Source organism: Podarcis tiliguerta (assembly GCF_965153285.1).
Source record: "Podarcis tiliguerta genome assembly, chromosome: 14".
Taxonomy (NCBI): Eukaryota; Metazoa; Chordata; class Lepidosauria; order Squamata; family Lacertidae; genus Podarcis; species Podarcis tiliguerta.
In genome coordinates this window covers 25,492,360-25,518,841 of record NC_139547.1, presented here as the reverse complement: position 1 = coordinate 25,518,841, position 26,482 = coordinate 25,492,360, and the positions used below count along the sequence as shown (strand labels likewise).

Here is a 26,482-nt window from a genome sequence, read left to right as displayed (position 1 = left end):
TGGGAGTGAAGGTGGCGTGTGAAAGTCACCAGAGCCCCAAATTTGATGCAGATCAAAGGATGCCCAAACAAGAGCCAACCCACCTAATTTTGCAGGATTGGAGATTAGCAGGGCCTTTAACTTCAACCAACTGCCCTGCCCCAAACATACAAGGCTGGGGAATTTTGAGGCCGAGGGTCTTAATGTGGCCCTCTATGTCTCTCTGCCTGGCCCTCTAGCCCTCCCCTAGGCAACACCCCTCTCCAGCCACCCTCTTTGTTGTGCCCAAGCCTCACCCCACACTGATGCCACTTCACAGCTTCCTAGAGTGTTTCTGCCTGGCTTGATGTGGCGTTGAGTAATGGCTGCTTGCCTGGGTGTAGGGAGATGCAGTGCTTTTTGTGTGCAATGGGACTCCTTAGTCCAGAGTATTGGCACTTCTTTTTTGGGGGCTGCCCATGCCAGCCATTATGAGCTGGCACCCACAGCCCTTTAAACAGTACCTCTTTGTGCAGTACACAGTTCAACTATGGAACTCCCTCCTGTTGGGATGCGTCCGGGGAGACGGGGGCAATTGGCTGGCCCCTAGCTGGCTCCAGCCCACTGGCTGGCAGCCGGGTGAACTCCAGTTCTCAGAGCAGCATCAAAACTGCGACTCAAGCCTCAGAGACTTTTAGAGACTGAGCACGCAAGCTAGCAGAGATAAGAACTCTTTGCAACAGAAGTAGCGGACAGAGGCATATGTAAGCATATTTACAAGCATTTATTCAGCATCAGGACAAAGGAAACACATGTCTGCTTCCCTTCGTGTCCAAGCAAACAGCATAGGGAAAAGCTATATACAACGGAAGCTCCCAGCAGAAGGTGCTGGAAGTAAACAGACATGTGACATACAACAACTCCACATGCCTGTTCTAGAGGTGGAACAGAACTATATCCTAACACCTCCCACAGGAGGCAGTGATGGCCACCAACTTGGATGGCTTCTGAAGAGGACTGGGCAAATTCATAAAGGAGAGGGCTATCGATGCCTTCTAGCCATGATGGCTATGCTCTGCCTCTATGGTCAGAGGCAGTGATGCTTCTGAATGCCAGTTCCTGGAAACCATGGGAGGAGAGAGCTCGGATCCTGCTTGTGGTTTTCTCACAGGCATCTGGTTGAGAAACAGGATACTGTACAAAGAGGTAGAGGGATTATTCTTTCATGTGTGGTGGACTTGTGAGAGGGTAAAAGAGCATTGGGAAATGATCTATAATGAATTGGAAAAAAATGTTTGAAAGTACTTCCCTCCCCCAAACCCCCAGAGTCTTTTCTGTTGGGGATAATTCAGACTGAAATTCCCAGGTGTCAAAAAAGGTAATTTATATATTCCCATCTTTTGTTAGCCCCAAAATGGAAAACGAGCGAGATCCCAACCAAAGAAGAATGGCAACTTAAGTTGATAGAATATGTACCGCTTACAGACATAACTTATACAATAAGAGAACAAGAAGAACATACGTTTAGAGAAGATTGGAAAACATTTATTGAATCTATGGGAAATAACTATGTACAGCTGAAACTGCATTAAGATAAATTCAACAGTGCAAATAAGTTTTGATGGATGTAATAATGGAATACGGAATGGTATAATTTTTGTAAAATATGCGGGGAATTATGATATGTAAAATGAACCATGGAAAGAGAAGAAGGGAAGTCACTGATATCTTAAGAATGTAAAAAGGAGTACTCTAAATTGTAAAACAGAAAATTTAATAAAAATTGTATTTTTAAAAAAGAGAAAAAGGATGCTGTGCTAGATAGACCCTTGGTCTGATCCAGCAAGCTCTTCTTCCATTCTTAACAAGGCATGAGGACTGGCACCTCATTTTGTAACCAAAAAAGCATTGAAGATATAGATGTGTGTATGTAGAAACTAGCCAGATTTACAAAGGTAAAGTTTGCATTCATTGTTCTGATCCCTTTTGCTCTGGCCCTGTCCACCTCTGGCACGTACCCCACACTGAAGGTTGACCAGAAGAAAATGTGGACCTTGCCCTGAAAAAGGTTCCCCCCCCCACCTCTGCCTCTGTGCCATAAGAGAAACCAATTTTGATGTAAAATTGCAACACCCCTCCACTGGTCTTCATACATTCCAGTGCAGTGTGTCCCCTGATTAAGTAGGGGACACAACTGTACAGTCTTTCTTTGGCTGCTCTAAGCAATCACTTGGAAATTAGAATGACTCCTAAAAACTTGGTTCTAAATTATAGCAGAAACGTACGGTTCTCAAAACTGAGTGCAAAAAGTCTGCCCTAAAGTCTGAAATATTAAGATCATCATCCTGCCGGAGCGATGCACTTTTAAGATGATAATGTGCAGGGTTTCTCTCCCTCCCCCCATTATCTTCCTTAAGAATTTGATGCCTTGTTGTTCCTTTGCAGATGGGGACCCTATTTCCACAGATGTGATTGTGCTGGGACGGACCAACCTCTTGATTCCTCATGCCCAGCTCCATCACTCAGGGATCTATGTCTGCCGTGCCAATAAACCCCAGACCAGGCAGTTTGTAACCGCTGCGGCTGAGCTCAGAGTTCTTGGTGAGAACAGAGAATAAACCAGTTCTGTGCTGTCATAGACTGTAGCTCGGTGGAGCATCTGCTTTGCATGTAGAAGGTCTCAGGTTCAGTCCCTAGCATCTCCAGGTAGGGCTGGGAGAAAATCAGGCCTGAAATCCTAGAGAGACTTTGCCAGCTAATATGGGCAATGCTGAGCTAGATGTCTGGCTCAGATTATAATTATTATTATTATTTAAAAATTGTATACTGCCCTTTATCTGAAGATCTCAGGGTGGTTCACAGCATAAAAATACAAGATAAAAACACAAAATACATAATAAAAAGCTTTCTTCAAATAAAATTCAACACTGCACTGTAAAGGACTTAGAAGCTCAAAGCTGTAAGTTCCACCTTCCTATGCTCTTTAGTTGTAAAAACTGCCTCAGTATTTGGGGGCTATTATTTCTGGGTCCTTGCAAAACTGAGTGCTGGGTATCTGCATGAACCAAGGTCTCCCCTGCTTGCTTATGGGGCCCACTCACCACTTCCAGGCCCCTGTATCTATTCCAGCAGGAAGGACTAGAAGAAATGGTTTTCGTTAGCCTTCACTTTGTCGAAGGGAAGGTACACGTTGCTCCTGCCTCAAAGACTGGGCTAGGACAACTTTCCCCAACTGGGTGTTCTCCTAATGTTTGGGCTACAACTCTCACGAGCCCCAGTCAACCTATCTTATGAGAAGCCCTTAAGCAAGTCTCAAACGCAACCCTCTCTCCCTACTTGGGATTCGCAGCAGCTGATACTGAGAGGCATACTGACTCTGACAGTGAAGGGAGAACAAGTAGCAACTCCTTAGCCTTAAGGTAAAGGTAAAGGGACCCTTGACCATTAGCGCCAGTTGTGGCCGACTCTGGGGTTGCAGCGCTCATCTCGCTTTACTGGCCGAGGGAGCCGGCGTACAGCTTCCGGGTCATGTGGCCAGCATGACTAAGCCGCTTCTGGTGAACCAGAGCAGTGCACGGAAACGCCGTTTACCTTCCCGCCAGAGTGGTACCTATTTATCTACTTGCACTTTGACGTGCTTTTGAACTGCTAGGTTGGCAGGAGCAGGGACCGAGCAACGGGAGCTCACCCCGTCGCGGGGATACGAACCGCCGACCTTCTGATCGGCAAGCCCTAGGCTCTGTGGTTTAACCCACAGCGCCACCTGCATCCCTTATCCTTATCCTCCATTAATTTGCCTGCCCTGAGTCTTCCAACATTCAGCTTCATTGGCTGTCCCTGGGTTCTAGTATTATCCATCCCCATTCATGATTTTATGCTGCTCTACCGTGTCACTTCTTCCTTGCCTTTCCTCTAAATGAAATAGCCCCTTTCCTAACCTTTAGAAGCTAATTTTCTTCTTCTGCCTCTTAAGCTCCCCCTGTCATCTCCCAGGCTCCGGAGACCATTTCTCGGACCCGCGCCAGTACTGCCAGGTTTGTGTGCAAAGCAGAAGGAGAGCCGTCTCCCAGCATCCACTGGATGAAGAACGGAGAGCCTCTCTTGTCCAAAGGGCGGGTGAAAATGCAAAGTAGCGGCACCCTGGTGATCAACCAGATCGGGCTGGACGACGCTGGCTATTACCAGTGCGTGGCAGAGAATCACCTGGGCATGGCGTGTGCTGGGGCCAGGCTGGTGGTGATTGTGCGGGAAGGTTTGCCCAGCGCCCCTAAGAGGGTGTCTGCCAGTTCTCTCTCCAGCACGACTGTCTTGGTATCCTGGGAACGTCCAGAGTTCAACAGCGAGCGGATCATTGGCTTCTCACTCCATTACCAGAAGGCTTCGGGTATGTCCCTTGAATGGTTGTTTGGTCATCATAGTTTGTTTCATGGCATATTGACTTTGTATCGAGTTTTAGAAGACGTCTGAAGGCGGCCCTGTTTAGGGAAGTTTTTAATGTTTGAAGTTTTATTCTGTTTTTAATGTTCTGTTGATAGCCACCCAGAGTTGTTGGGGAAACCCAGCCAGATGGGCGGGGTAGAAATATTATTATTCTTATTATTATTGGGCAGCTAGCCTCCTGGCCTCCTCCTACTTGAAGGTCAAACCAGCTAGCCTTCTAATGCTGTTTGGGCCTCTCTTAAAAGCCTGAGTTTCTGTTTCAGCTGTAAGTTAATTGGCGCAGAATTGACTGCCCTGTTATTCTTTAGGCCACACCCGCACCATAAATTTAAACACATGCATTCCACTTCAAGAAGTCATAGCTCCCTCCCCCAAGAATTATGGGAGCTATAGTTTGTTAAGGCTCCTGAGAGTTCAGAGTGGTTTAACAGTCAGTCCCTCTTTGCACTTGGGAATTGGAGCTCTGGGAGGCGGCCACTGCTGAGGTCAAAGCGCAGTATGAAGTCCTTCACTCCTCCTCCTCCTGAAGGACTTGCTCACAAATTTATTAACAGCTGCATGAATTATGATAGCTAGGAAGTGGAAGGGGCAAGCAGAATATAAAATGGAAGAATGGTATAAAAAGGTGTGGGATATAACTATCAATGATAAATTAACACGTGCCATTAAGGTAGGATGGGGAATATGCAGGAGAAGTGATTTTAAGGAGATATGGAGGGTGTTTGTAGAATTTGTACTGTTAAAACGGAAAGGGGTCAATCCATCACAAAAGGTGTTGAAGTTTTGGATAGTTGCAATGGAATGGTCTTGGTGGTGGGGTGCACATTTTTATTCTTATTTATTTATGATTATGACTTTGTCTAAATAAATAAATAAATAAATAAATAAAAAGCACAGTATGAAGGGGGTGGATGTAACCCTGAAAAGAGGGAATTGTTGCTAAAAACCACCATGGGAACTATAGCGCTATGAGCAGTGGCGTAGCGTGGGTTGTCAGCACCCGGGGCAAGGCAAGTAATTTGCGCCCCCCCCGCTGCACTGTCCCTCCCCCTGATAGTCCCTCGCTCTCTCTCCGCACCGCACCACATGCCTGGCACCCTCCCCTCCACAGTGGGTGGCGACCCGGCGGCTCGGATCGGATTCGCACAGCCAGCACTGCAGTGAGAGAGAGTGAGTGAGCCAGGTAGGGGCAGAGAGCTGCGAGTGCGAGCGCCCCCCCCCAGATGTTGCGCCCGGTGTGGCCAGCCCCCCCTGCACCCCCCACGCTACGCCACTGGCTATGAGAGGAATAGCTGTCTCGTAACAACTCTCTTAACATATTCTTAAAACTCTCAACACACTGCAAGTCCCAGGAGTCTTTGGGAGAAGCCATGACTGTGTAATAGCGCTTTCAATGTTTGGTGCAGATATCACCTAACTTGTTGCCAGAAATGTGGGTTTGAAACCCTGATTGTGTTGAAAAGGTGGGATCAGCCCCAGCATTTGCTTAAAAGCCAAACTGCGTGCCGTGAAAGGCGCACTGGACCTTTTCTACGAGCTGCTTGCAAGAAGCCGCTCTGAAGAAAGGACAAAACACGTTCTTCTTTTTCTTTTCTTTTTTGTCTGACAGCGTTGTGTACCCTCTCTAGGCGCTGACAATGTGGAGTACCAGTTCGCAGTGAATAACGACACGACAGAGTTCCAGGTCAAAGATCTGGAGCCCAGCACCAACTACGTTTTCTATGTGGTGGCGTATTCGCAGCTTGGAGCCAGCCGAACCTCCTCTTCCATCAATGTACAGACACTGGAGGATGGTTCGTAGATTTGGAGGGGAAGGGACTGTTCCCCACCCCCATGCTTCCTGGAAGAAATAAATCACATAGCGGACCCCGTGTGTGTGTGTGTGTGTGTGTGTGTGCAGCAAGGAGAAGTATTTTGAACTGAAGGGGTGACCTTCATTTGTGTTTGTAATTAGATGAGGTTAACCCAATTTGCAGACTCAAGCCTTCCCTTCCCCCCTTGCAAAAGCTGCGTCGGGGAGAGCTGGGTTTAAGGCGAGTTCACACACTCTGCTGGACCCCTAGAGTCCCCACTTGCCCGTGGGGTTTTTTGGGGGGGTCGCCTAGCCCTGACGTTTACCCCCAGAGCCCTGAAAGCCAGAACCATGTCGTCCTTTACTCGGATGACACGGAGTGTGCCGCCATTCCCTCTGCAGCAGACCGGAAGACAAAATAATTTTAAAGAAGACAAATTTGTTCAGCAATCCTCCCTTCTTTGCCAGGTACAACAGTGAAACATTTAATTTCTAAATGGCCTGTCTGGTCAGCATTCTGTTCTCACAGGAAGCCCAAAAGCAGGATATTGAGTGCAACAACACTCTTCCCATTTGTGGCTCCTAACAATTGGTTTTTAGAGGCAGGCTGCCATGGTCTAACTTAGGCATTGTGGCTAGTAGCCAACCCTGTGCCATTTAGGCACCCTGTTGATATGACACAGCATGCAGGTGCATTATCAAAAATAAAGAAATTGCCCTGAGATCAGTTCAGCTTGGCGGTTCTCCTGCTGTGCAGTCCTGGTGTTCTGGTATCTCCACCCTTCCCCCTTGGAAATGTCTCTTTGCATTGGTGTTAGAAAACGCTTCTTCATGAAATGAAAACAGCCAGATTTCCATTCCTAGAGGAAATAGGTTGGCTAAGTGAATTGCAGAGTGTGTTTCCAAATGTTCTCTTATTTATTTTCCTTATTATTTATTATTACAGTTATTTGTCACCTGCTACCAAAATGTCTCAAAGACACTTACAATTATAAAAGCGGGCATAAAACAAAATTTGAAATGAATAAATAAAAGAACATAAATTAACGAAAAGTGTTCGTCTTGCAATAACATAAAATGGTCAGCCCCTATCCTGCCCTACTGAAGATGAACATCAATACAGACTTGGGTATAAATCACACCCTATCATCCAGTTAAGACCCAAATTCTGGGGTGAACAGGAATGTCTTTGTCTGGTGCCTAGAAGTTTGTAATGATGGCGCCAGGCATATCTCTTTGGGGACAGTGTTTCATAGTTGGGGAGCCACCACTAGAAAGGCCTGTCCTTGTGTTGCTTCCCTGTGAGGGGGCACACAAAGAAGGCCCTCAGGTGATGAACATAGGGTCCATGTAGGTTCATGTGGGGAGAGGTGGTTCCTAAGGTACTGTGGGGTTCTGGGCCATTTAAGGCTTTAAAGGTCAAAACAAACACTTCAAATTGAGCCTGGAAACCTATCTGCAGCCAATCAATGGAGCCCTCCAGGTTCAAGTGTGTGTGTGTGTGTGTTTTCACCCACCAAATGGGTGTTTTGCTCGTTTCCTTTGTGACGAGGTGGAGTCATTGCTTTTATCCTTTCACTCCCCAGTTCCCAGCGCAGCTCCTCAGCTGTCTCTTTCTAGCACAACACCAATGGACATCAAGGTGACTTGGCTGCCTCTCCTTCCGGAACTCAGCAATGGCAGAATCACCAAGTACAAAATTGACTACGCTCCCCTCAAGGAAGGTAAGGAAGAGATGGTTCTGGTGCCAGAAACTGGGGCACGATTAGGGATGTAGCGAAGCAGTGATTTTCACCCTGTCCTGGGTTCATCGCAATCAGTGCTGTTTCCATTCTGCTACAGTTCAACTTCCAGCAAAACTGGTGTTGTTTACTCACTCTAAGCTTTGACCAAAACCAGTGCTTTTTTTTTCAGGGGGTACTGAGTACCAGCACCTATTTTTAGAGAAAAATAGCACTGACCAAAACTAATGTAATTAATTTCACAATCAAATTCAGTGGAAGGGAAACATCAAAAACAGTGCAGAAAGTAACGTAATTATTTATGTAAAACAATAGCTTGTACTCACTGGTGTTCTTTCTGTTTCTGACCTTAGATGTACATGTGAACTGTGTCAATTTCTGCTCCCATTTCTGTTTCTGATGGAATTCTCTAGCACCCACCAGCATGTTAGATTCAGCATGTTGGGCTCTGTTTTTCTAACAGATCTGATTTCCTCAACCGAGGTTGGTGCGAATGAGACCCAACTCACTCTTCATGGCCTGCACCCTAATAAAGTCTACAAAGTGCGCATTGCTGCGAGTACAAGCGTGGGCTATGGGGCCCCTTCAGAATGGACACAGCACCGTACCCCGGATAGAGACAACCAAACTCATGGTAGGTCAGCCCACTGCCCACGAGGATCATGTCCGCTGCTCTCAGGGCATAGTAGGACATGGAGAGTTTTGTGTCTGCAAATGGAATTCGGATCCAAGATAAGTATGTGGAAGCTTTAATCAAAGATAGTCAAGGAGAGCAAGACTGAGATCAAGGTGGCAATGAAATGCTGGTTCCTTTATTTGATTTTTAATGTATATGTAGCACCCTTCATCAGAATGGATCCAGAGTATTTTCTTCCTATATAAATAAAAATGTAAGGCTGTCATCACACAGCAGTTCATGACCACACCAACTCCAGCAGGAACAGGTGGCAAGTGAGTGAGCAAGCAGCACGGGTGGCAGTTGGCCCAGGCAAACTGTTTAACAGAGTGGGGGAGGCACTGGGAAACCTGGTGCCCCCCAGTGTTGTTGGGCTCTGGCTCCCATTGGCTCCAGCCATCTTGGTCAATGGTTGGGGATGAGGAAAGTTGTTTTCCAAAACATCTGGAGAGTACTGCACTGCTTACCCTGATTTAGTACAATCCTGTATGGTACCTTCTTGTATTTTTATCCTACTCTTCCTCCAAGGAGCCGAGAATAGTACATTTATTATTATTTTATTTTACACCCTGTGAAATATACTCAGAGTCAAGAGTGGATTTCATGCTCTTTATTCAGTTCACAGTGGTGAGGAGGGATGGAAGTTCCCCCAGAATGTCTGCTTTATATACATTATTTACGCAATGGTTCCCACGTGATTGGTTAATTTCGGGATTCACCTGTAGGCCAATCAGGTTGCGGATTCACTTCCAACTGGAGCTGGATTGGGTGGCTCCTGTGGACGAATCAGACTGCTGCATTCTGAATCCTATTGTTCTAGGACCAATCAGACTGCTGCCTTTTGGATCCTATTCAGCTCAGTACATAACACCCTGCCTTCCTCTCAAAGGAGCCATGGGCAGCAAACAAAAAGCTGATAAAACAACAACAAAAGCAATTAAAACAATTCCAGTACAGATACAGACTGGGCGAGAGCTCTGCTTAAAAGGCTTGTCGAAGGAGGAAGGTTTTCGGCAGGAACCAAAAAAGACAACAAAGTCTGTGCCTTTCTAATGCGTAAAGGGAGAGAATTCCAAAGGTGCCACAATGCTTAAGACCCAATTCCTGTATTGTGTGGAGTGGGCCTTCTGATAAGACGGTATCTACACGAGGTCCTCACCTGCAGAGCAGCTGGGGTGTATAAGGGCTGAGACAATCCTTCAGGTTTCCTGGTCCCAAGTTGAGTAGTGCTTTATACACCAAAAACAAACAAACACACACACACACACACACACACACACACAAACACAAACACAAAAGCCTAGCACCTTGATTCTTGAGGCAACCACTGTTGATGTTTCTTCCTTGCTTCCCCTAGTTCCGTTTGCCCCGACTGAGTTAAAAGTCCGAGCGAAAATGGAGTCCCTACTGGTGAGTTGGCAACCTCCAGCTAACCACGCCCAGATTTCAGGCTACAAACTTTACTACCGCGAAGTGGCCACAGAGGAGACGAGTGAGGAGAACCTCTCCGAAGGTCCTGGGGATGGCGCTTGGGATGTTGGGCCGATAAAGCTGAAGAAGAAGGTCAAGCAGCATGAACTGACAGAGTTAAGTAAGTTCATTTGTTTGTTGAATTTATATCCCACCTTTTTTTGTCCAAGGATGTCAAGGTGGCGTACATGGTTCTCCTCCTCCTTCCTTTAATCCTCACAACAACCCTGTGAGGTAGGTTAGGTCAGGAGGCAGTGACTGGCCCAAGGTCACCCAGCGAGCTTCATGATCAAGTAGGGATTTGAATCCAGGTCTCTGACACTCTAACCACTACACCACGTTCGCTCTCGGAAAAGGTTTCCTGTGCCCTGCTTGTTCCTGTGAACTGGCCATGGAGGTTGTCTGTGGCAAGGAGCCCACCAATCAGAACATTCTCCGATCTGTGTGGACCCAAACTTTCTAAAACTTGGGTGATCAGCCTGCGGCCTGAGGGCCGTGGTTCTCAACCTGATTTCATGTGGGTAGCGAGGAAGGAGAAAACAGAGAGGCGGGATGAGAGAGAAAAGCAAGGGCCCCATTGGCTCCACCCTCTGCTGACTTGCGGCCCTCAACAGATTACCCTGAAAGGAATGTGGCCCTCAACCTCATTCTAAATGCCATGCCAAAGAAATACAGCTTTTCCAGCTGGGATAAATGTTGCCACTTAACCCAACTTTTGCAAACTTCCAGACACATAGAAGTTAAATCTGTTTCATTTCTTCTTAGCTCCTGCTGATTTTAACCATCTTTAATGTTCTTAAATACCCATTTTTACCAATAATTTTAATGGGGTTTTTTGTTTGTTTGTTTGTAAGCTGCTTAGAGATTTTTTTACAGTTATGCAGTATACACATTTTGTTAAATGAATAAAATAAATGGCATGCACTGCTTGTGAGGGCCATCTCATATGCTGACATTTCAAGACAGGGTTCAGACAGAGCACCCCTAACTTGTTGCCCTTCCAGATGTTTGGGGCTACAATTCCGTGCTGGCTGGGACTGAAGGGAGTTGTAGTCAGAAAAATCCGGAGGGCATGAGATCTGGCAAAGGCTAGTCCAGAGGTATAGAATTGTGAGGAGGGGGGGAGATTCTGAAAATTTGGGAAGAGTGGGCCATGGAGTCTGGAGAGTGAGGAATCTAGATAGCTGTGGGTAGAGGAAACAGGACTTCTTCCAGGCACTAGAACCACTTGCAGTTGTTTTTTCTGCAATCAAGCAGTGTATAAATTTTATGAAGTAAATAGATAAAATCACTACCCAAAACTCCCTGCATTAGTCATGCTAGCATAATTCCAAAGCTTGTATCTGATGCTAGTCCTATTCAGAGTAGACCCATTAAAATTAGTAGGCATGCCTAATGCTTTCAACATGGCTGCCCTGAACCGTGCCAGATTTAGGGCAGTGCAGGCGGATCCCCTGCCCAGGGCACCAAGCCAAGGGGGCGCAAAACTGAGAAGATCTATAATTGAGAAGATCCAGTTGGGCGTGCAAAATTTTGGCCTCACTCAGGGCTTTATCCTACCAAAGATTACCAAATTCTGCCCCTGCTCTAAGTAGCACTTAGACCGCATTTGCACCAGACACTGAAAGCCTCACAATAACTACTTTCAACAATCCTGGTTTCCCCAAAGATTTCTGGCAGGTGTCATTTTTAAAAGGGTGCTGAGGGCTGTTAGGAGACCCCTATTCCTCTTCACAGAACTGCAATTCCCAGAGGGATATATTGTTAAGCCACTCTAAGAACTGTGGCTCTGTGGGGGGAATTTGAGATCTCCTAACAACCCTTGGCACCCGCAACAATCTACAGCTCCCAGAATTCTTTGGGGGAAGCCATGGCTGTTTAAGCTGACATCTCATAGTGCTTTAAAAACATGGTGCAAATGTGGCATTAGTTGGATACAACCTCAGTGGTACAGTTTGTTGTGCTATGGATTGGGTAGGTAGAAATCCATGCCTGAAAGAGGAGGAAGTTGAGTTGGCGGTTGTCTAACAACCATAGAACATTTATTCTATGCGCTGTTGCCTGAACCAGGCCTGAGGTCTACCTCCATTACATTTGGGCTGTGACTGTAGAGAGAGGGCACCCTGTGTGGGGAGATGTTTGGCGCTGGGTCCCTCTTTTAAGCCTTTGCTCTATGCTGAGACACTCCTCAGCCAACACACACACACAGCCACTCTGCAGTTTGGACCATCTCCAGGCCGACTCTGTTCTGCCTGCTGCCAAGATTTTCAGAGCAGACAAAAAAACCTTTTTGTTGTGGCATTCTTAGGGAGGCTGGCAAAAAAGAAAAAAGAAAAAAGGAGCTAAAATGTTTTCTCTCTCTTCTAGATGCAAATGTGTGTTGCACAAGTGTAAGGCTTTTCTGATCCTCGCCATCCATGTGCTTTTCCTTTTGGGGGGGGGGAGTGGCACCACTCTCCCCCCCCCCTCCATACACACTTGCACAATCAAAAGAAGAGTGATACACTGGCACAGCCAAAATGTGCTTTTGTACAGGCCATATTGTGGTGGCGAAAGGAGCTGGCCATCTTCTTCACAGCAGGCCCTGAATAGGCACATCCTTAATTAGCAGAGCTTCGTCAATGAAACCAACAAGAAGTGGGGGGAGGGAGGCTATTTGGGGAGGAACAAGGAGCTGGGTGTCCAAAGAGAGAATTGCCCCATTTTCCCTCTATTTGTAAACTTTGAGATGCTCAAGCAGTTCCCTTGAATAAGCAGATCTTACAAAAGAGGGGTGAAGAAAGAAGCAGGCGAGCTTTAGAATAGCCCTCTTGGCTTGCTCTCTCTGGAGCTTGGCTTGGATTGCAGCACAGCCAAAAAGGGTGGCTGCATCTGGCGCTAACACAGAATTCACATTGCCGGAAAGCTCCGCTTTGGTTGCAAGGCCATGGTCTGCCCTGGATGGCCTTCAGCAATACAGCAGGTCCATGCACTCATTTAATGGGTTAAAAAAATGCCCTATTTATATTTTGGCAGCATCCAATGAAAATGCTTAAACAGCCTGTTCCTGGTTCGCTCTATTCAAGAGGTGGGGTCAGTGGGAGCGTGGAGTAGAGTCACTGTACAACCCCCCGTAGTGATGAAATGCCAAAGGACAATTGCCTGGAGGAGGTTACTAAAGACTCACCCGGCACTTGATTCTAGTTGGGCAAAGGGAGATGGATATGGGACGCCAAGTTTTTCTCTTAATTTTAAATGTATTCATTACATTTATATCCCACTTTTCTTCTAAGGCACTCAAGGGGGCGTACACACTTACTCCCCTTGCCCTTTTTATCCTCACAACAACCCTGTGAAATAGGTTAAAGTCTGAGGGTTGCGTTCAACCTAACTTTTACTCAGAATAGACCCATTGAAATTCAAAATTAATGGGCCTAAGTCAGCTTTTACTTAGAATACAGTGGTACCTCGGGTTGAGTACTTAATTCGTTCCGGGGGTCTGTACTTAACCTGAAACTGTTCTTAACCTGAAGCACCACTTTAGCTAATGGGGCCTCCTGCTGCTGCCGCGCCGCCGGAGCATAATTTCTGTTCTCATCCTGAAGCAAAGTTCTTAACCTGAAGCACTATTTCTGGGTTAGCGGAGTCTGTAACCTGAAGCGTATGTAACCCGAGGTACCACTGTATACCCATTGAAATTAATGGACTTAAGTTAGAGTCATTTATTTCAGTGGGTCTCCTATAAGTAAAAGTTAGTTGGATACAATTCTGAGAGACTTGTGATTGGCCCAAGGCCCCTCAGTGAACTTCATGGCTAATTGGGTATTTGGACCTTCGTCTTAGTCCGGCGCTCTGACCATTAAACCAAACTAAATCATCCGGATTTTTGCTGCTAATTGCCCTTGCTTTTCAGTTTTTGGAGTTTTCTCTGATTTATTCTCTTCTTTGTTTTAAAAAGACACACCTGTTAATTATAGAACTCACGATCACCAAAATAAGTCCACGGGACACAAGGCACAGGTGGTTTAAGAAAGGGTAATAGGAGGTGTTGTCCAAAACATCTAGAGAACAACAGGCTGGGAAAGTCTGGACTAGAACAGCAGAATGCCACTAAAAACTATGCCAAATGAGAAAGGGGAGAGTTTGCCTTCTCGCTCTGCTTCCCAACTCGTTTGTCTCTCCACTGTCAGAAACAGAGATGCTGGACTAGGCAGAACTTTTGCCTTGTCTTGCAAACCTCTTACTATGTGAGGCACACATTTAATTATTATGAATGGGTTGTATCTGGTGCAGTGCTAAGTTGAAGTCACTTAGCAGCATACTTGTGCTGGTTCATTACCACAGATGGCTGTGTAATGGATTGTGCGGCACAAACCAGCTGTTGTGCAACAAGCTTCCGCTAGTGCCATTGTTGCATTGGATTCTTTCAAACTCTTCCATCTGCTAGCCCAAGAGTTCCTCCACTGGTGGAGAGAGAACTCTGTTGGATACGGCCCTTTGCTGAAATGGAGATGGTAGCCATTATTTTTCTCTTCTAAGCCATGCTGCTCTTTTCGTTGCTTGACCCACTCTTCTATTCCTCTTATTCTCTCCAGTTCCTGGGAGACTCTACGAAGTGAAGCTGGTGGCGTTCAACAAGCATGAAGATGGCTACGCGGCAGTTTGGAAGGGAAGGACCGAGAGGGCGCCTGTAACCGTAGCAGGTAGATGCTGCTGCTGCTGCTGCTGCTGCAAGGCCTTGACTCCTGGCTCATGTTTGTGGATGGCTTTCCCACAAAGCAATATGATAAGGCAGCCTTTGCCAACCTGGTGCCTCCAGGTGTTAAGACAAGGGCAGCCAAAATGATCAAGGGAATGCAGTATCAGATTCACATATAAGCTAAACAAGCTATAGCATAGGACCCCACTCTCTTGGGGGCCTAAAAAAAAATTAAAAGAAAAAAACTGGATGTACATTTCCAAAATATAAGATAAAAAACAAATTAAAATAAAGCCTACATAAAGCAACAGTGTTTTGAGTTGTGTATGGACCTAGATGGCCCTTGTGGTCCCTTCCAACTCTACACTTCTATGATTCTATTAGGTTCATCAATTACCATATAGCATATATTCAACACAAGAAACAGCGACAATTTGTTGCTGACAAAGGACAGCTGGACATATAAAGGGCCCCATTACCTTCAGTAGCTTAGGGCCTCATCAAACCTAAATCCAGCCCTGAGGGGATGGAAAAACTCCCTTATGAGGAAACGTTGCAGTATTGGGGACTTTTGGATGAGAGAAAAGATGTGTAAAAGGTGGCATGATTGTTTAAGAACTTAAGCAACCACAACAATTCATTACGTATATGCCAACCATCTAACTGGGTTGCTTCCAACAGAATACAGTGGAACTTCAGTTGTCCAACCTAATAAGTTCCAGAAGGCAGTTCGACTTCTGAAACGTTTGTCAACCGAGGCTCAACGGACAGCTGGCAAAATCCATTGAAAAAATGGAGAAACACACCTTGGAAGCCGTTCGACTTCTGAGACATGTTCGAAAATGGGAGCATTCACTTCTGGGTTGTCGGCATTTGAAAGACAAAACATCCAACAATCGAAGTTCCACTGTATTTAAAAACAACAACAACAACAAGAAAACATCAAATATTAAAAAATTCCCTTTAGATGCAGTTTGCACGCATGAAAAAGGAGAGAGAAAAGTTTTTCTCCTTCTCTTCTAACCCTAGAACTTGTGGACATCCATTGAAGCCAAATGTTGGACAACCCAGGACCGTTAAAAGAAATGACTTCTTCAAGCAGAGCATAGACTATGAAAGGTGGTTCCATAGGTGGCAGTGGTGGCCCCCAACTTGAATGGCTTTAAAAGAGGGTTGGACAAGTTCATGAAGGAGAAGGCTCTGCTCTGCTTCCATGGTCGGAGGCAGTCATGCTCCTGAATGCCAGTTGCCAGACACCACAGGAGGGAAAAGAGCTCTTGTGCTCAGGTCCTGCTTGCTTGTTTCATAGGCTTTTTGGGCTGGCAGCTGTGAGAACAGGGTGCTGAATTAGATGGGCTGTTGGCTTGATCCAGTAGGTTCTGCTGAGGTTCTTATGGACCACAGCTCCAGTCATCCCCATTTGACTTCTTCCACATTCTGTGGCTCATCTGACCACAACATTTCACCCTGCCTTGTTCCTCTGTAATTTCCGCTGTTGTTCCTTTGCAAGCTGGTCCAGGAGTCATCCTCCATGTGCCTGATTCTGCATTTCTTCTTGATCATCCTTTCAGACCCTCCACTTCAGAAGGGCCCACCACTGCCCCCAGCCCATGTCTACGTGGAATCCAACAGCTCCACGTCAATTTGGTTGAGGTGGAAGAAGCCGGATTTCACCACGGTGAAGATCGTCAATTACACCGTGCGGTTCAGTCCCTGGGGGCTGAAAAACGCCTCGCTTGTGACTTACTACACAAGGTAAGAGGGTGACTAGCAAAGCTAACGGGAAAAGTCAGGGGAGCCTTAAACCAGAAAACCCAAGAAGAATGGAAAATATTTAAGGGATATATAAGATTATATTGTAAAAGTGATACCATCTTAGCAGAAGTGGAATGATACTTGTGAACAATAGATAAATGAAATAAATATCATAGTGGAATGTAAGAAAAAGGATATAAAAACTGTGTGATAATACCATGACAATAGAAAAAGTATAACGAGAACAACTGGAAGTTTCTTGCAAAAAATTTTATTTGATAGATATGAAACTCTTGGGTTTTTTTCTTCTTCTTTTTTAAAAAAATTGTTTTAACATCGTGAGGTTTTTTTCCCCTTTTCCGTTATTTACTTCTGTATTTAACTTTGTTATACCTATTTTCATTGTATGTTTGTATGTTAAACCAATAAAGATTTACAAAAAAGAAGAAGAGTGTGACTGAGCACCCGTGCAGTCTGCATATGGGGTGCTGCTGCAAAGAAAGAGGACGGGTGAACGTTTTTCTCCCTCTCTCATCACGCTAGAACTTGTTGACTTCCAATGAAGCTGGATGTTAGGAGACTCAGGGCAGATAAAAGAAAGGGCTTCTTCACGTAGCCCATAGTTAAACTATGTGACTCATTCCCACAGGAGGCAGTGATGGCCACTAATTTGGAAGGCTTTTAAAGAGAATTGAGCAAGAATATTTAAAAAAAACTTTTTAAAAAAAGAAGCTCATATTAAAGGACAGGCAGGTTTACATGTACGGAGATGGCCCATTATTGGCAGCTTCTGCTGCGACTCATGAGAAGGGCCAATGAATGTGCATGTTACCTTTGTACACTGGGCTAGTTTCTATGCAGACTCTTACTGTCCTCCCTGCTCTCTATCCAAGCAGGCCAGACACCTAATGGGAGTTCAAGGACACATTCCAGCAAGGCAAAAACATTCAAGGAGGGTGCAAAGCAGGGCTGATGAGGGGAGGTACGCCCTGAGGAAAGCCTTGAAGAACCACATTCAGCCTCTGGGCCTGAAGTTCTCCAGCCCTGTACATAATCCATGACTTAATAAACCATATATTGGCAATCCATGGGTCAGCATTAAGGCCAGTGAGTTCTGCATCCATCAGTTTCCTGTCCTATCACAGAGAAGCCCATGACTTCTCTGAATGAATTCTTTGCTTCAAGTGGGGCTGCTATTAGGTAAGACTCTCAAATATCAAGTGAAGCACTATGAAACCACAAGACCTGCCATCTCTTCTGTTTTGACAGCTGCCAGTCTTCTTATGGGGGTACACAGATTGCAGATGGTGTCATAATATTTTCTCCCTTGTGGGCATTCTTCCTTCCATAGCTCCGATGAAGATATCCTCATCAGTGGGCTGAAGCCGTTCACCAGATACGAATTTGCCGTACAGTCGAATGGCGTCGGTGTCGATGGGCCATTTGGGAATGCGGTGGAATGGTTCACCCTTCCAGACAGTGAGTACACAACAGAGTACTTGATAAATAAATGCCTGCAGGTTTTGGGCGAAAGATTTGAATGGGGGAGTGCAGGCTACCTTACCTAACTGAACAATAGCATATGTGTTCCATGAAGGGCCGGCCCTATCGTTAGGCAAAGCAAGGCAGCGTTAGGCAGAGTCTCAGACAGCAGATGAGGGATGGAGGCATTGACGGAAAAGGTGTTGGGCAGAACAGAGCTGGGCATATCACCTGCCTAGACTGATGGCTGCTTCTCTCCCAACCCTGGGACCAGTGGCTTCTTCACACAGCTCATAGTTAAATTGTGGCTCTCTGTCCCACAGGAGACAGTGATGGCCACCAATTTAGTTGGCTTTAAAAGAGGATTAGACAAACTGAAGGCTGCTGCTGTGTTCTACCTCCACTGTCACATTCAGCTGCCATTTCCTTGGCTTCTGCATGTGGAATGATGGGAACAGAGGAGGCGCCACCTTTCCCTTTGCCTCAAGCAGCAAAATGGCTTGGGTTCTTATCCAGGTTCTTGCAGTGCTTAGTTTTAAGAGAGTTTTAAATGTAAGTTTTTAGCCCCTATAACTGCTTATTCAAAAATATTCTGCTGTTCATTGAAAAAAATTCTCAGTAAAGATAGAAATCTCCAGTACAGGCAAAAGCAAATAAATATTTACGACAATAACTAATATTTGCTCTGCAAGGAAATCAATTTTTCAGTGTGTTAGAACTCATACTCACACCCCTGTTGTAATTCTGAACTGTTTTCTTCTTCTCTGGAAGGGTCAGGCTGGGGACGCGGTCTCTACCGTACCTCCTCTGCCCAGTCCCTGACATCTGGAGGCATCTGCATTAATGGTTGCTCGATAAACCCCCTTCTCCCTTTTTGTGTTCTGTCCTCCCCTTCCTGCAGGGCCGTCAACGCCTCCCTCTGACTTGCGGCTTCACCCCATCAACCCATATGCCGTCCAGGTTCACTGGTGCCCCCCCTCTGAGCCAAATGGCATCATCGTGGAGTACCTCATCCTGTACAATGCCAATCACACTCAACCTGATGAGATGTGGACTCTACTGACAAAAGAAGGTAAAAAAAATGCATAGAGGAAACTTTTGCGCAGGAGTACGGGAGTAGTTTCATTTTTCAACTTTCCCTCAGGGGTCATCTGCCAAGGGCCAAATGCCAGGGTGAGCAGGGATGGCGGTGAATAGGTCTTTCTCTTCTTCTGCCACCCCCTCTCCCCCTCTTTGCTACCCAAATGAAATTGGAATGAGGGTTTCCCCACCCCTGTGGATGTTTAAAGAAGAAGCTATCTTCCTTGGCCTCACCCCAGTATACCTGAAGAAGCGTCTCCACCCCCATTGTGCAGCCTGGACACTGAGGTCCAGCGCCAAGGGCCTTCTGGGTGTTCCCTCAGTGCAAGAAGCCAAGTTACAGGGAACCAGGCAGAGGGCCTTCTCAGTGGTGGCGCCCACCCTGTGGAACGCCCTCCCATCCGATGTCAAAGAAATAAACAGCTACCGGACATTTAGAAGACATCTGAAGGCAGCCCTGTTTAGGGAAGTTTTTAATGACTGATGTTTTGATGTATTGTTAATCTTTTGTTGGAAGCCACCCAGAGTGTGCAGGGTATAAATAATATATTGTTATTATTATTACTACTACATGGGAGCCGCAGAATATCCGCTGTGTTTTTAACCAGTCTGCAACACTTGAGCACTGCTGGGTTTGCTCTCTTGCTCAGGCAATACGTTCAGCACCGAAGTCCATGGGCTGGAGAGCGACACCCGGTATTTCTTCAAGATGGGAGCCAAGACGGTGGTTGGGTCAGGGCCGTACTCCAACGTCAAGGATGTACAGACCTTGCAGGAGAAGTTCTCAGGTACACACAGCAGCGCACACAGTGCAAGGTGGGGTTCGCCTTGGCAGGCTGCGGCATCACCCTCTTCTCTTTGACTGCTCTCCTGTGTCCCTCAGATATGCTGGACGTTCACTCTGTCACGGGGATCATCGTGGGAATCTGCCTAGGCTTGCTGTGTGTTCTCTTCTGCATGTGCGCCAGCTTTCGCAACAACAAGCCAAGGTAGGTGTCTGCCTCGCCTTGGCCCAAAGTACATCAGACCAAACTGAAGCCTGTCCGTTCGGCCACGAGCCTGCCATATCTGTATCGCAGCCTCTGGTCTGTGTCTTTTGTCCGAAGCCCTGGAAGGCCACTGCCAGTCAGTGCAGTGAGCGAGATGTGCCAATAGTCTGACTCAGTCAAAGACTGTTTCCTATGGTGCTAGAGAAAGCATTGTCACGGACACACGTAGCGGGATAATCTCAGTATAATACAAAAGTAGCTACAACCCTAAAGTGTACCATAGCATATATTTTTTGTATTGGCTGACTAACACAGCTGCCTTGCTGGAATTAGGAAGGCAGTGTCGCAGTTTTTGAAAGTAAAGGTCTCTGGTGCTGTCCCTGGCTGCATCTCCAGACAGGACTGAAAAGAAACCCCTGCTTGAAATCTTGGAGATCGTCTACCTGCCATTGTGGACAATAATGACCTAGATCAAGGTTTCCCAAACTGGGTTTTCCAGCTGTTTTTGGACTACAGTTCCCATCATCCCTGACCACAGGTCCTGCTAGCTAGGGATGATGGGAGTTGTAGTCCAAAAACAGCTGGAGACCTAAGTTTGGGAAACCCTGACTTAGAAGGATCAGGGGTCTAACTCTGTATAAGGTAGCTTTCTGTTCTGTGTATAATCCCGCAGCAAATAAATCAGCAATTGGTCATTTAATAACCTGCTGCTATTGGCCAAGAATGATCCTGTGCCTAGCACTGGTCCAGTCTGCTGGGAAATCTCCAGCATTCATTGAGCTGCAGGGGACGTTTTGTTACTGGTTGGTGAGCGCTTAGTCTTTTGTTCATTCACTCCTGCAGAGAGTCTGTGGCAGGCCTGGTTTCCCAAGCAGCCGGGAACCACACCTACTATCACCGGAGCCGGCAAACACCGTCCCTTCCTGTGGCCCCCTCCAGCTCTCATGAACTGGAGTCCCTGATGACCCCGCTCTCTGATGATGCTCCCTCACCACCGGCGGACATCATGGAGTTGACTGAAGTGCAGGGCCTCATTCGTGGTTGCCCCCTGGATGACAGCATGGGCCACGTCAAAAGAAAGGTATTTTATTTGGTCCTGTGTTCCCCTTTCGTGGGGATCCCCTTGCCACTTGGAAGGGAAACAAGCAGTCCTCAGATAACCTGCTCCCAAGGTGGGTTGGATATTTTTGGGGAGGTTACATCTTACAGTTTGAATTGTGCCTCGAAATGTTGAAGGCAGTGAAGATATTTCAATGCTGGCAGATTATGTTCCTGGCGATCCTGAAAACCCAAATTAGATTGCTTGGAAGGGGAAGGGGGACGTGAAAGACAGGACCTTCAAGGTGGCTTTCTCTGAAATGCTACCTGTTCCACACACAGGGCCAGCTAGACAATGCATGGATGAGATGTTGGGAAGAGGGGGTTTGAATTTGCTAGGCACTGGGAGACATTTTGGGACATGCTGAGAATGTGCAAAGGGGCCCAGGCACCACTTCCGCCAGGATGGAAGCAGGTTGCTGCAGCTTAAAATAAAAATACAGTGGTGCCTCGCAAGACGAAAAGAATCCGTTCCGCGAGTCTTTTCGTCTTGCGGTTTTTTCGTCTTGCGAAGCAAGCCCATTAGCGGATTAGCGCTATTAGCGCTATTGACAGTTTAAGGGCTAAAAACGGCTTTTTAAGGCTTAAGGGATTAGCGGTTTTGCTGCTAAAATGCTTTTAGCAGCTTAGCGCTTCAGAAAAAGGTGTTTTGGAGCGGAAAAAAAATCGCAGGAATTTTCGTCAATTTTCGTCTTGCGAAGCAAGCCCATAGGGAAATTCGTCTTGCGAAGCGCCTCTGCAAACGGAAAACCCTTTCGTCTTGCGGGTTTTCTGTCTTGCGAGGCATTCGTCTTGCGGGGCACCACTGTAATAATTAATGTGATTGTGGGGGTGGGGTGGAGAACTGAAAGGAGGCAAGAAGTGTCTGGTTTGGGGTGAAAATGATTATGACTATCCAGATGGGGCCAGATAAGTTCTGCAAAGAAAGGTCAGAAGCACATGATAGCCAATTGCAAGGCACATTTTGATTTTTTGGTTGAGTGTAGTAAGCATCTCTTCATCCGCCTCCATTAAGTTCTCTCCCATGGATCAGGCCTCTGCCCCACTGCCTTGCACCGCCAATAGAGAAAACGTTTGCTGGGATCACAGGAACTGGGCAAAAGTGAGCTTAAGCAAAAATAACCTGAACCTTGAAGAGCACATAGAGCTGAAGGAGGAAGTGGGGAAGAGAGTCGCTTTTCCAGCTTCCTCCTTCAGCTGTATGTACTTTGCAAGGGAGGAAAAGGGAGCAGCGAAGAGGAGCAGGAGGCTGGTTCACAGATACCATAGGAAGACTTCAGTGGAGGACTTGCTGGCAACCAGTGCCCTTGGGCTTAGAAAACGCAACGGTCCCCTGAGCTAAGCCATCCCTGTGCTAAGGTAGTGTAAAATAATAACTGCTAAACCTGGAGTACCAGAGAGAACTTCTGCAGTACAGAACCAAGCCAAATCATGTGTCTTAAGAGACGTCAGTGATCCCTGTTGTGGCTCCCACTTACTGCTTCTCAAGATGTTCTGCATGTGTATTTAGCCCATTCCCCTTCGCTGGTTGGGGCTTGGTGTCAGCAAACTGCATGCCAGAGTGCAAGAAATGGTCATGGTTTTGAGCACCATTCTTTTTCCTCTGAGGGACGCGGGTGGCACTGTGGGTTAAACCACAAAGCCTAGGACTTGCCGATCAGAAGGTCGGCGGTTCGAATCCCCACGACGGGGTGAGCTCCCGTTGCTCGATCCCTGCTCCTGCCACCCTAGCAGTTCGAAAGCACCTCAAAGCGCAAGTAGATAAATAGGTACCGCTCCAGCGGGAAGGTAAACAGTGTTTCCATGCGCTGCTCTGGTTCGCCAGAAGCGGCTTAGTCATGCTGGCCGCATGACCCGGAAGTTGTACGCCGGCTCCCTCAGCCAATAAAGCGAGATGAGCGCCGCAACCCCAGAGTCGGTCATGACTGGACCTAATGGTCAGGGGTCCCTTTACCTTTACCTTCTTCCTCTGACTCCTTCTGTGGCCAGATGTTGCCCCATGCACAGATTTGCATCATAAGGTTCTGGAGCTTGGTGTGTTTTATGGACAGGCAGAAGAGGGGGGAGGGCTGCACCCATGCATCGTCCCCACTCCCACTCCACCCCCCAAGTCTTGCTGTCATGGCAGTTTCTGCTCCAAGATCCCTTTATAACTTTTTCTTTCTTTTGCGGCAACTTATTTTGCCTGCCAATTGTGCCGCCTTTGCTTTTCCTCCCCACTTCGCTTGCCCCTCCCCGCCCACCCTTTTTCTTTAAAGCTTCCCAGAGTTTGTCTGGAGCATTTCATTTCATTAGGGAATGTTTAATTGGCCTAATTTAGCTAATCAGTTTATGCCTGTCTTTGTAGCCTGTGGAGAATGTGTAAGGTAATTAGGAGATTGACTGAAACAAGTGTGTGGCGAGCGCGTGGGATTTCGCGTTGGCGTCAATCATGACATTTCTTGCGGGTCCCCAGCCCTGAAGAGAAAGCAGCCGTCAAGCTGGAGACGGGAAGGAGGGCAAAGTGCAGTCGGGTGGCAAGAGCTTTAGCTGGGCAGGGCAGAGTTTCTTTACAGCCAGAGGTTTTAACCTCTTTGTGGGTGGAGAAATGGAGGTGGACCTGGGTTCATGTTCTCTGTCTCCGCCAAGGACTCACCACATGGCCCTGGGGCAATTCACCCTCTCTTATCTTCCATTCCCTGTACAGTGGTACCTCGGGTTACAGACGCTTCAGGTTACAGACTCCGCTAACCCAGAAATAGTGCTTCAGGTTAAGAACTTTGCTTCAGGATGAGAACAGAAATTGTGCTCCGGCGGCGCGGCAGCAGCAGGAGGCCCCATTAGCTAAAGTGGTGCTTCAGGTTAAGAACAGTTTCAGGTTAAGAACAGACCTCCGGAACGAGTTAAATACTTAACCTGAGGTACCACTGTGTTTAAAAAGGGAATACAGTGGTACCTCGGGTTAAGTATTTCATTTGTTCCGCAGGTCCGTTCTTAACCTGAAACTGTTCTTAACTTGTGCAGTGGCCAAGTCTTCCCATGACAGCCCTGCTGGAAAGGAAAGGGACAACCCAGAACCCCACAGGGCCTTTGCCAGGCAGGGAGGGACCTGGGCATGAGTGCCCTGAGCACAGCAGCTGCGAGTGTTTTGTTTCAGCCTTGAGCTGGGCAGGGAGACATCTTCCGCCTGGTCTCCACACCCCTGGCTGGCCACTAGAGGGGAGCAAAGACAATCTATGTTGAAGCCTGCCCTGCAAAGGGGTGTGTGTGTGTGTGTGTGTGTTCTGCCACTACCGTCAGCATTTGGTGGGGGAAGGAAATAGGCCTGCCCTCCTTGGAAGAGTCTCCATGTAAGAGATTCTCCATGTGGCTTCATCATCCATTGAGACCCCAGATTATCTTGGAAAACGTGGATGAACGCAACTCTTCTTCGCTGTTCCATCTGAGCTGTTTGGGGTTTGAGCAAGTGATGGGGAAGGGGTGTTTATCCATTTATCTCGAAGTCCTCACCCACCCCCCTCTTTTCACACCCACTGAGAGGCCCCTGCTGGCTAATCCTGCCGCTGCAAACTCATTTCCTTTGTCCTGGTGGCTTTGATGTCTGTGCTAACCCTCCAACCCAGCCTGGGTTAGGTTTTTAATGTAGCTGCTGGTCAGTTTCAGCTACAAGGAACAGCTGAAACTCCACACTTTTCTGGTTTTCCAACCATCAGTTGGCCCAGTAAAAAGATGCAGCTTTCATCTTTGTCTTTCATTTTCTTCTATGCAAACCGTTATTGACAGGTGCCAGTTGTTCCCCGACCTTATTTTGAGACAGATTTTGGGGTGTGATTTCCACTTTATATCTCTACAAAAAAGGGGGAGGGGTGGGAAGCTCAGGGTCTGTGTTGTTATTTTTCTAAAAGCAAATCTATGAGGTTTGGGGGGGGGGAGGAAATGTGGCTGCCTAACCAAGATTTGGCCCATACAGTCAAACCTTGGTTCCCGAACGCCTCCGTTTTGGAACGTTTTGGTTCCTGGATGCTGAAAACCCAGAAGTAACTGCTCTAGTTCTTGAATGATTTTTGGAAGCCAAATGGCTTCTGAGCCATGTTTTTAATTCCCCCCCCCAATTGACTTTGCAGCCAGCCCATTGATCCTCGGTTTTCAAACTTTTCGGAAGCCAAACGGTCTTCTGGAACGGATTAAGTAGTAGCATCTGATCCGAACTCAGCCTGCCCTCAGCCAGCCCCAATCGGCCTACCTTCTTATTCCTGCCCCCTCCTGTGAAGCTTCCCTTCACAGCTGAGAGATCCCTGCCCCGCTCCTGCTTGCACGCAAGTAGGAGTTGGGAGACTGCTCCGATAGGCATCATGAAGCCTCTCTTCACAGCTTAGTTGCTGGGGTCAGGGAAGGTGGAGGCAGCCCGGAAGCTGCATCTTAGAGCCCCTGCACCACCATCATATGAGGACTTCCAAGCAGCTCCTGAAGCCAGCCAGAGCTAACTGCTCCAGGCTGTTGAGACTGCCACTGCTGCATTTCCCGGGGACATTAGATGAAATCCGGGGACATTCTGGGGATGGAATTTGTCCAGGGACTTATTCACAAATTCAGGAACTGTCTCCGAGAAACGGGGACGTCTGGTAACCCTAATTTAGCCATGCAGGCACCCAGGCCTCCCCTCCAAGGTGAGAAGTATTTCTATTGAATGTTTAGCAATCGTTTCTAAATTTGCCTCCATGCCTATAAATCTGGATATGGTCCTATTTTGGTCCTACTTTTGGTCCTACTTTTTGGTGGTGTATTTTTGGTGGGCATTGTGCAGAGTTAGACATACTCATCTTAAGAGTCTTAGGCGCTCTGATTTAGTCTTGGCTTGGAAGGTGTCCTTGCCCAAGGGACTGGCCCAGCTGCCCTGGCAATAAGATTGGCACAAGGAGGCTCTTTAACGTGCCCAGCTCACCCTTCCTTGTCTCTTCCCATCTGGATTATTGACAACGGCATGCCATGGAAAGGTCACGGCACGAGAGAAACACACAACATCTGGTGTGCTCCCCTCCACATTTTGACGTAGAAACGGGGTCAGCCCGACTTGAGCCAAGGTCAGCCTCATGTTAGGAAGCATCACACTCTGATTTCTCACCCACTCCACTGTTTCCGTGCCAGAACAGCAGCATGCTAAACAGATGTCAGGGAAGGTCCCTCTACTCTAATCCTTCCTCCTGTTTCATCTTCTCTTTTTCCCCCCAGAGGAAAAACATGATTGCATTTCTCTTTATAATCCAGTGTTAGAATCTGAAGGTCTGTAGCTCAGTGGCTAGAACACAGGTCCTGAATTCAATGTACAGCATCTTCAGGCAGGAC

The 26,482-nt window shown here is 47.1% G+C and overlaps 1 protein-coding gene across 1 annotated transcript in view; it reads left to right on the top strand.

Moving 5' to 3' along the window:
- Window positions 1-26,482, top strand: part of IGDCC4 (immunoglobulin superfamily DCC subclass member 4) — a 73,301-nt gene that overhangs the window by 38,658 nt on the left and 8,161 nt on the right. Inside the window, exons 6-18 of the mRNA XM_083411846.1 lie at window positions 2,404-2,559; window positions 3,932-4,342; window positions 6,027-6,191; window positions 7,777-7,914; window positions 8,396-8,566; window positions 9,966-10,199; window positions 14,653-14,760; window positions 16,328-16,511; window positions 17,863-17,990; window positions 18,895-19,065; window positions 19,724-19,861; window positions 19,957-20,062; window positions 20,906-21,143. Of these exons, the coding sequence (XP_083267972.1) occupies window positions 2,404-2,559; window positions 3,932-4,342; window positions 6,027-6,191; window positions 7,777-7,914; window positions 8,396-8,566; window positions 9,966-10,199; window positions 14,653-14,760; window positions 16,328-16,511; window positions 17,863-17,990; window positions 18,895-19,065; window positions 19,724-19,861; window positions 19,957-20,062; window positions 20,906-21,143 (2,348 nt within the window). The remainder of the gene's footprint in view (window positions 1-2,403; window positions 2,560-3,931; window positions 4,343-6,026; window positions 6,192-7,776; window positions 7,915-8,395; window positions 8,567-9,965; window positions 10,200-14,652; window positions 14,761-16,327; window positions 16,512-17,862; window positions 17,991-18,894; window positions 19,066-19,723; window positions 19,862-19,956; window positions 20,063-20,905; window positions 21,144-26,482) is intronic.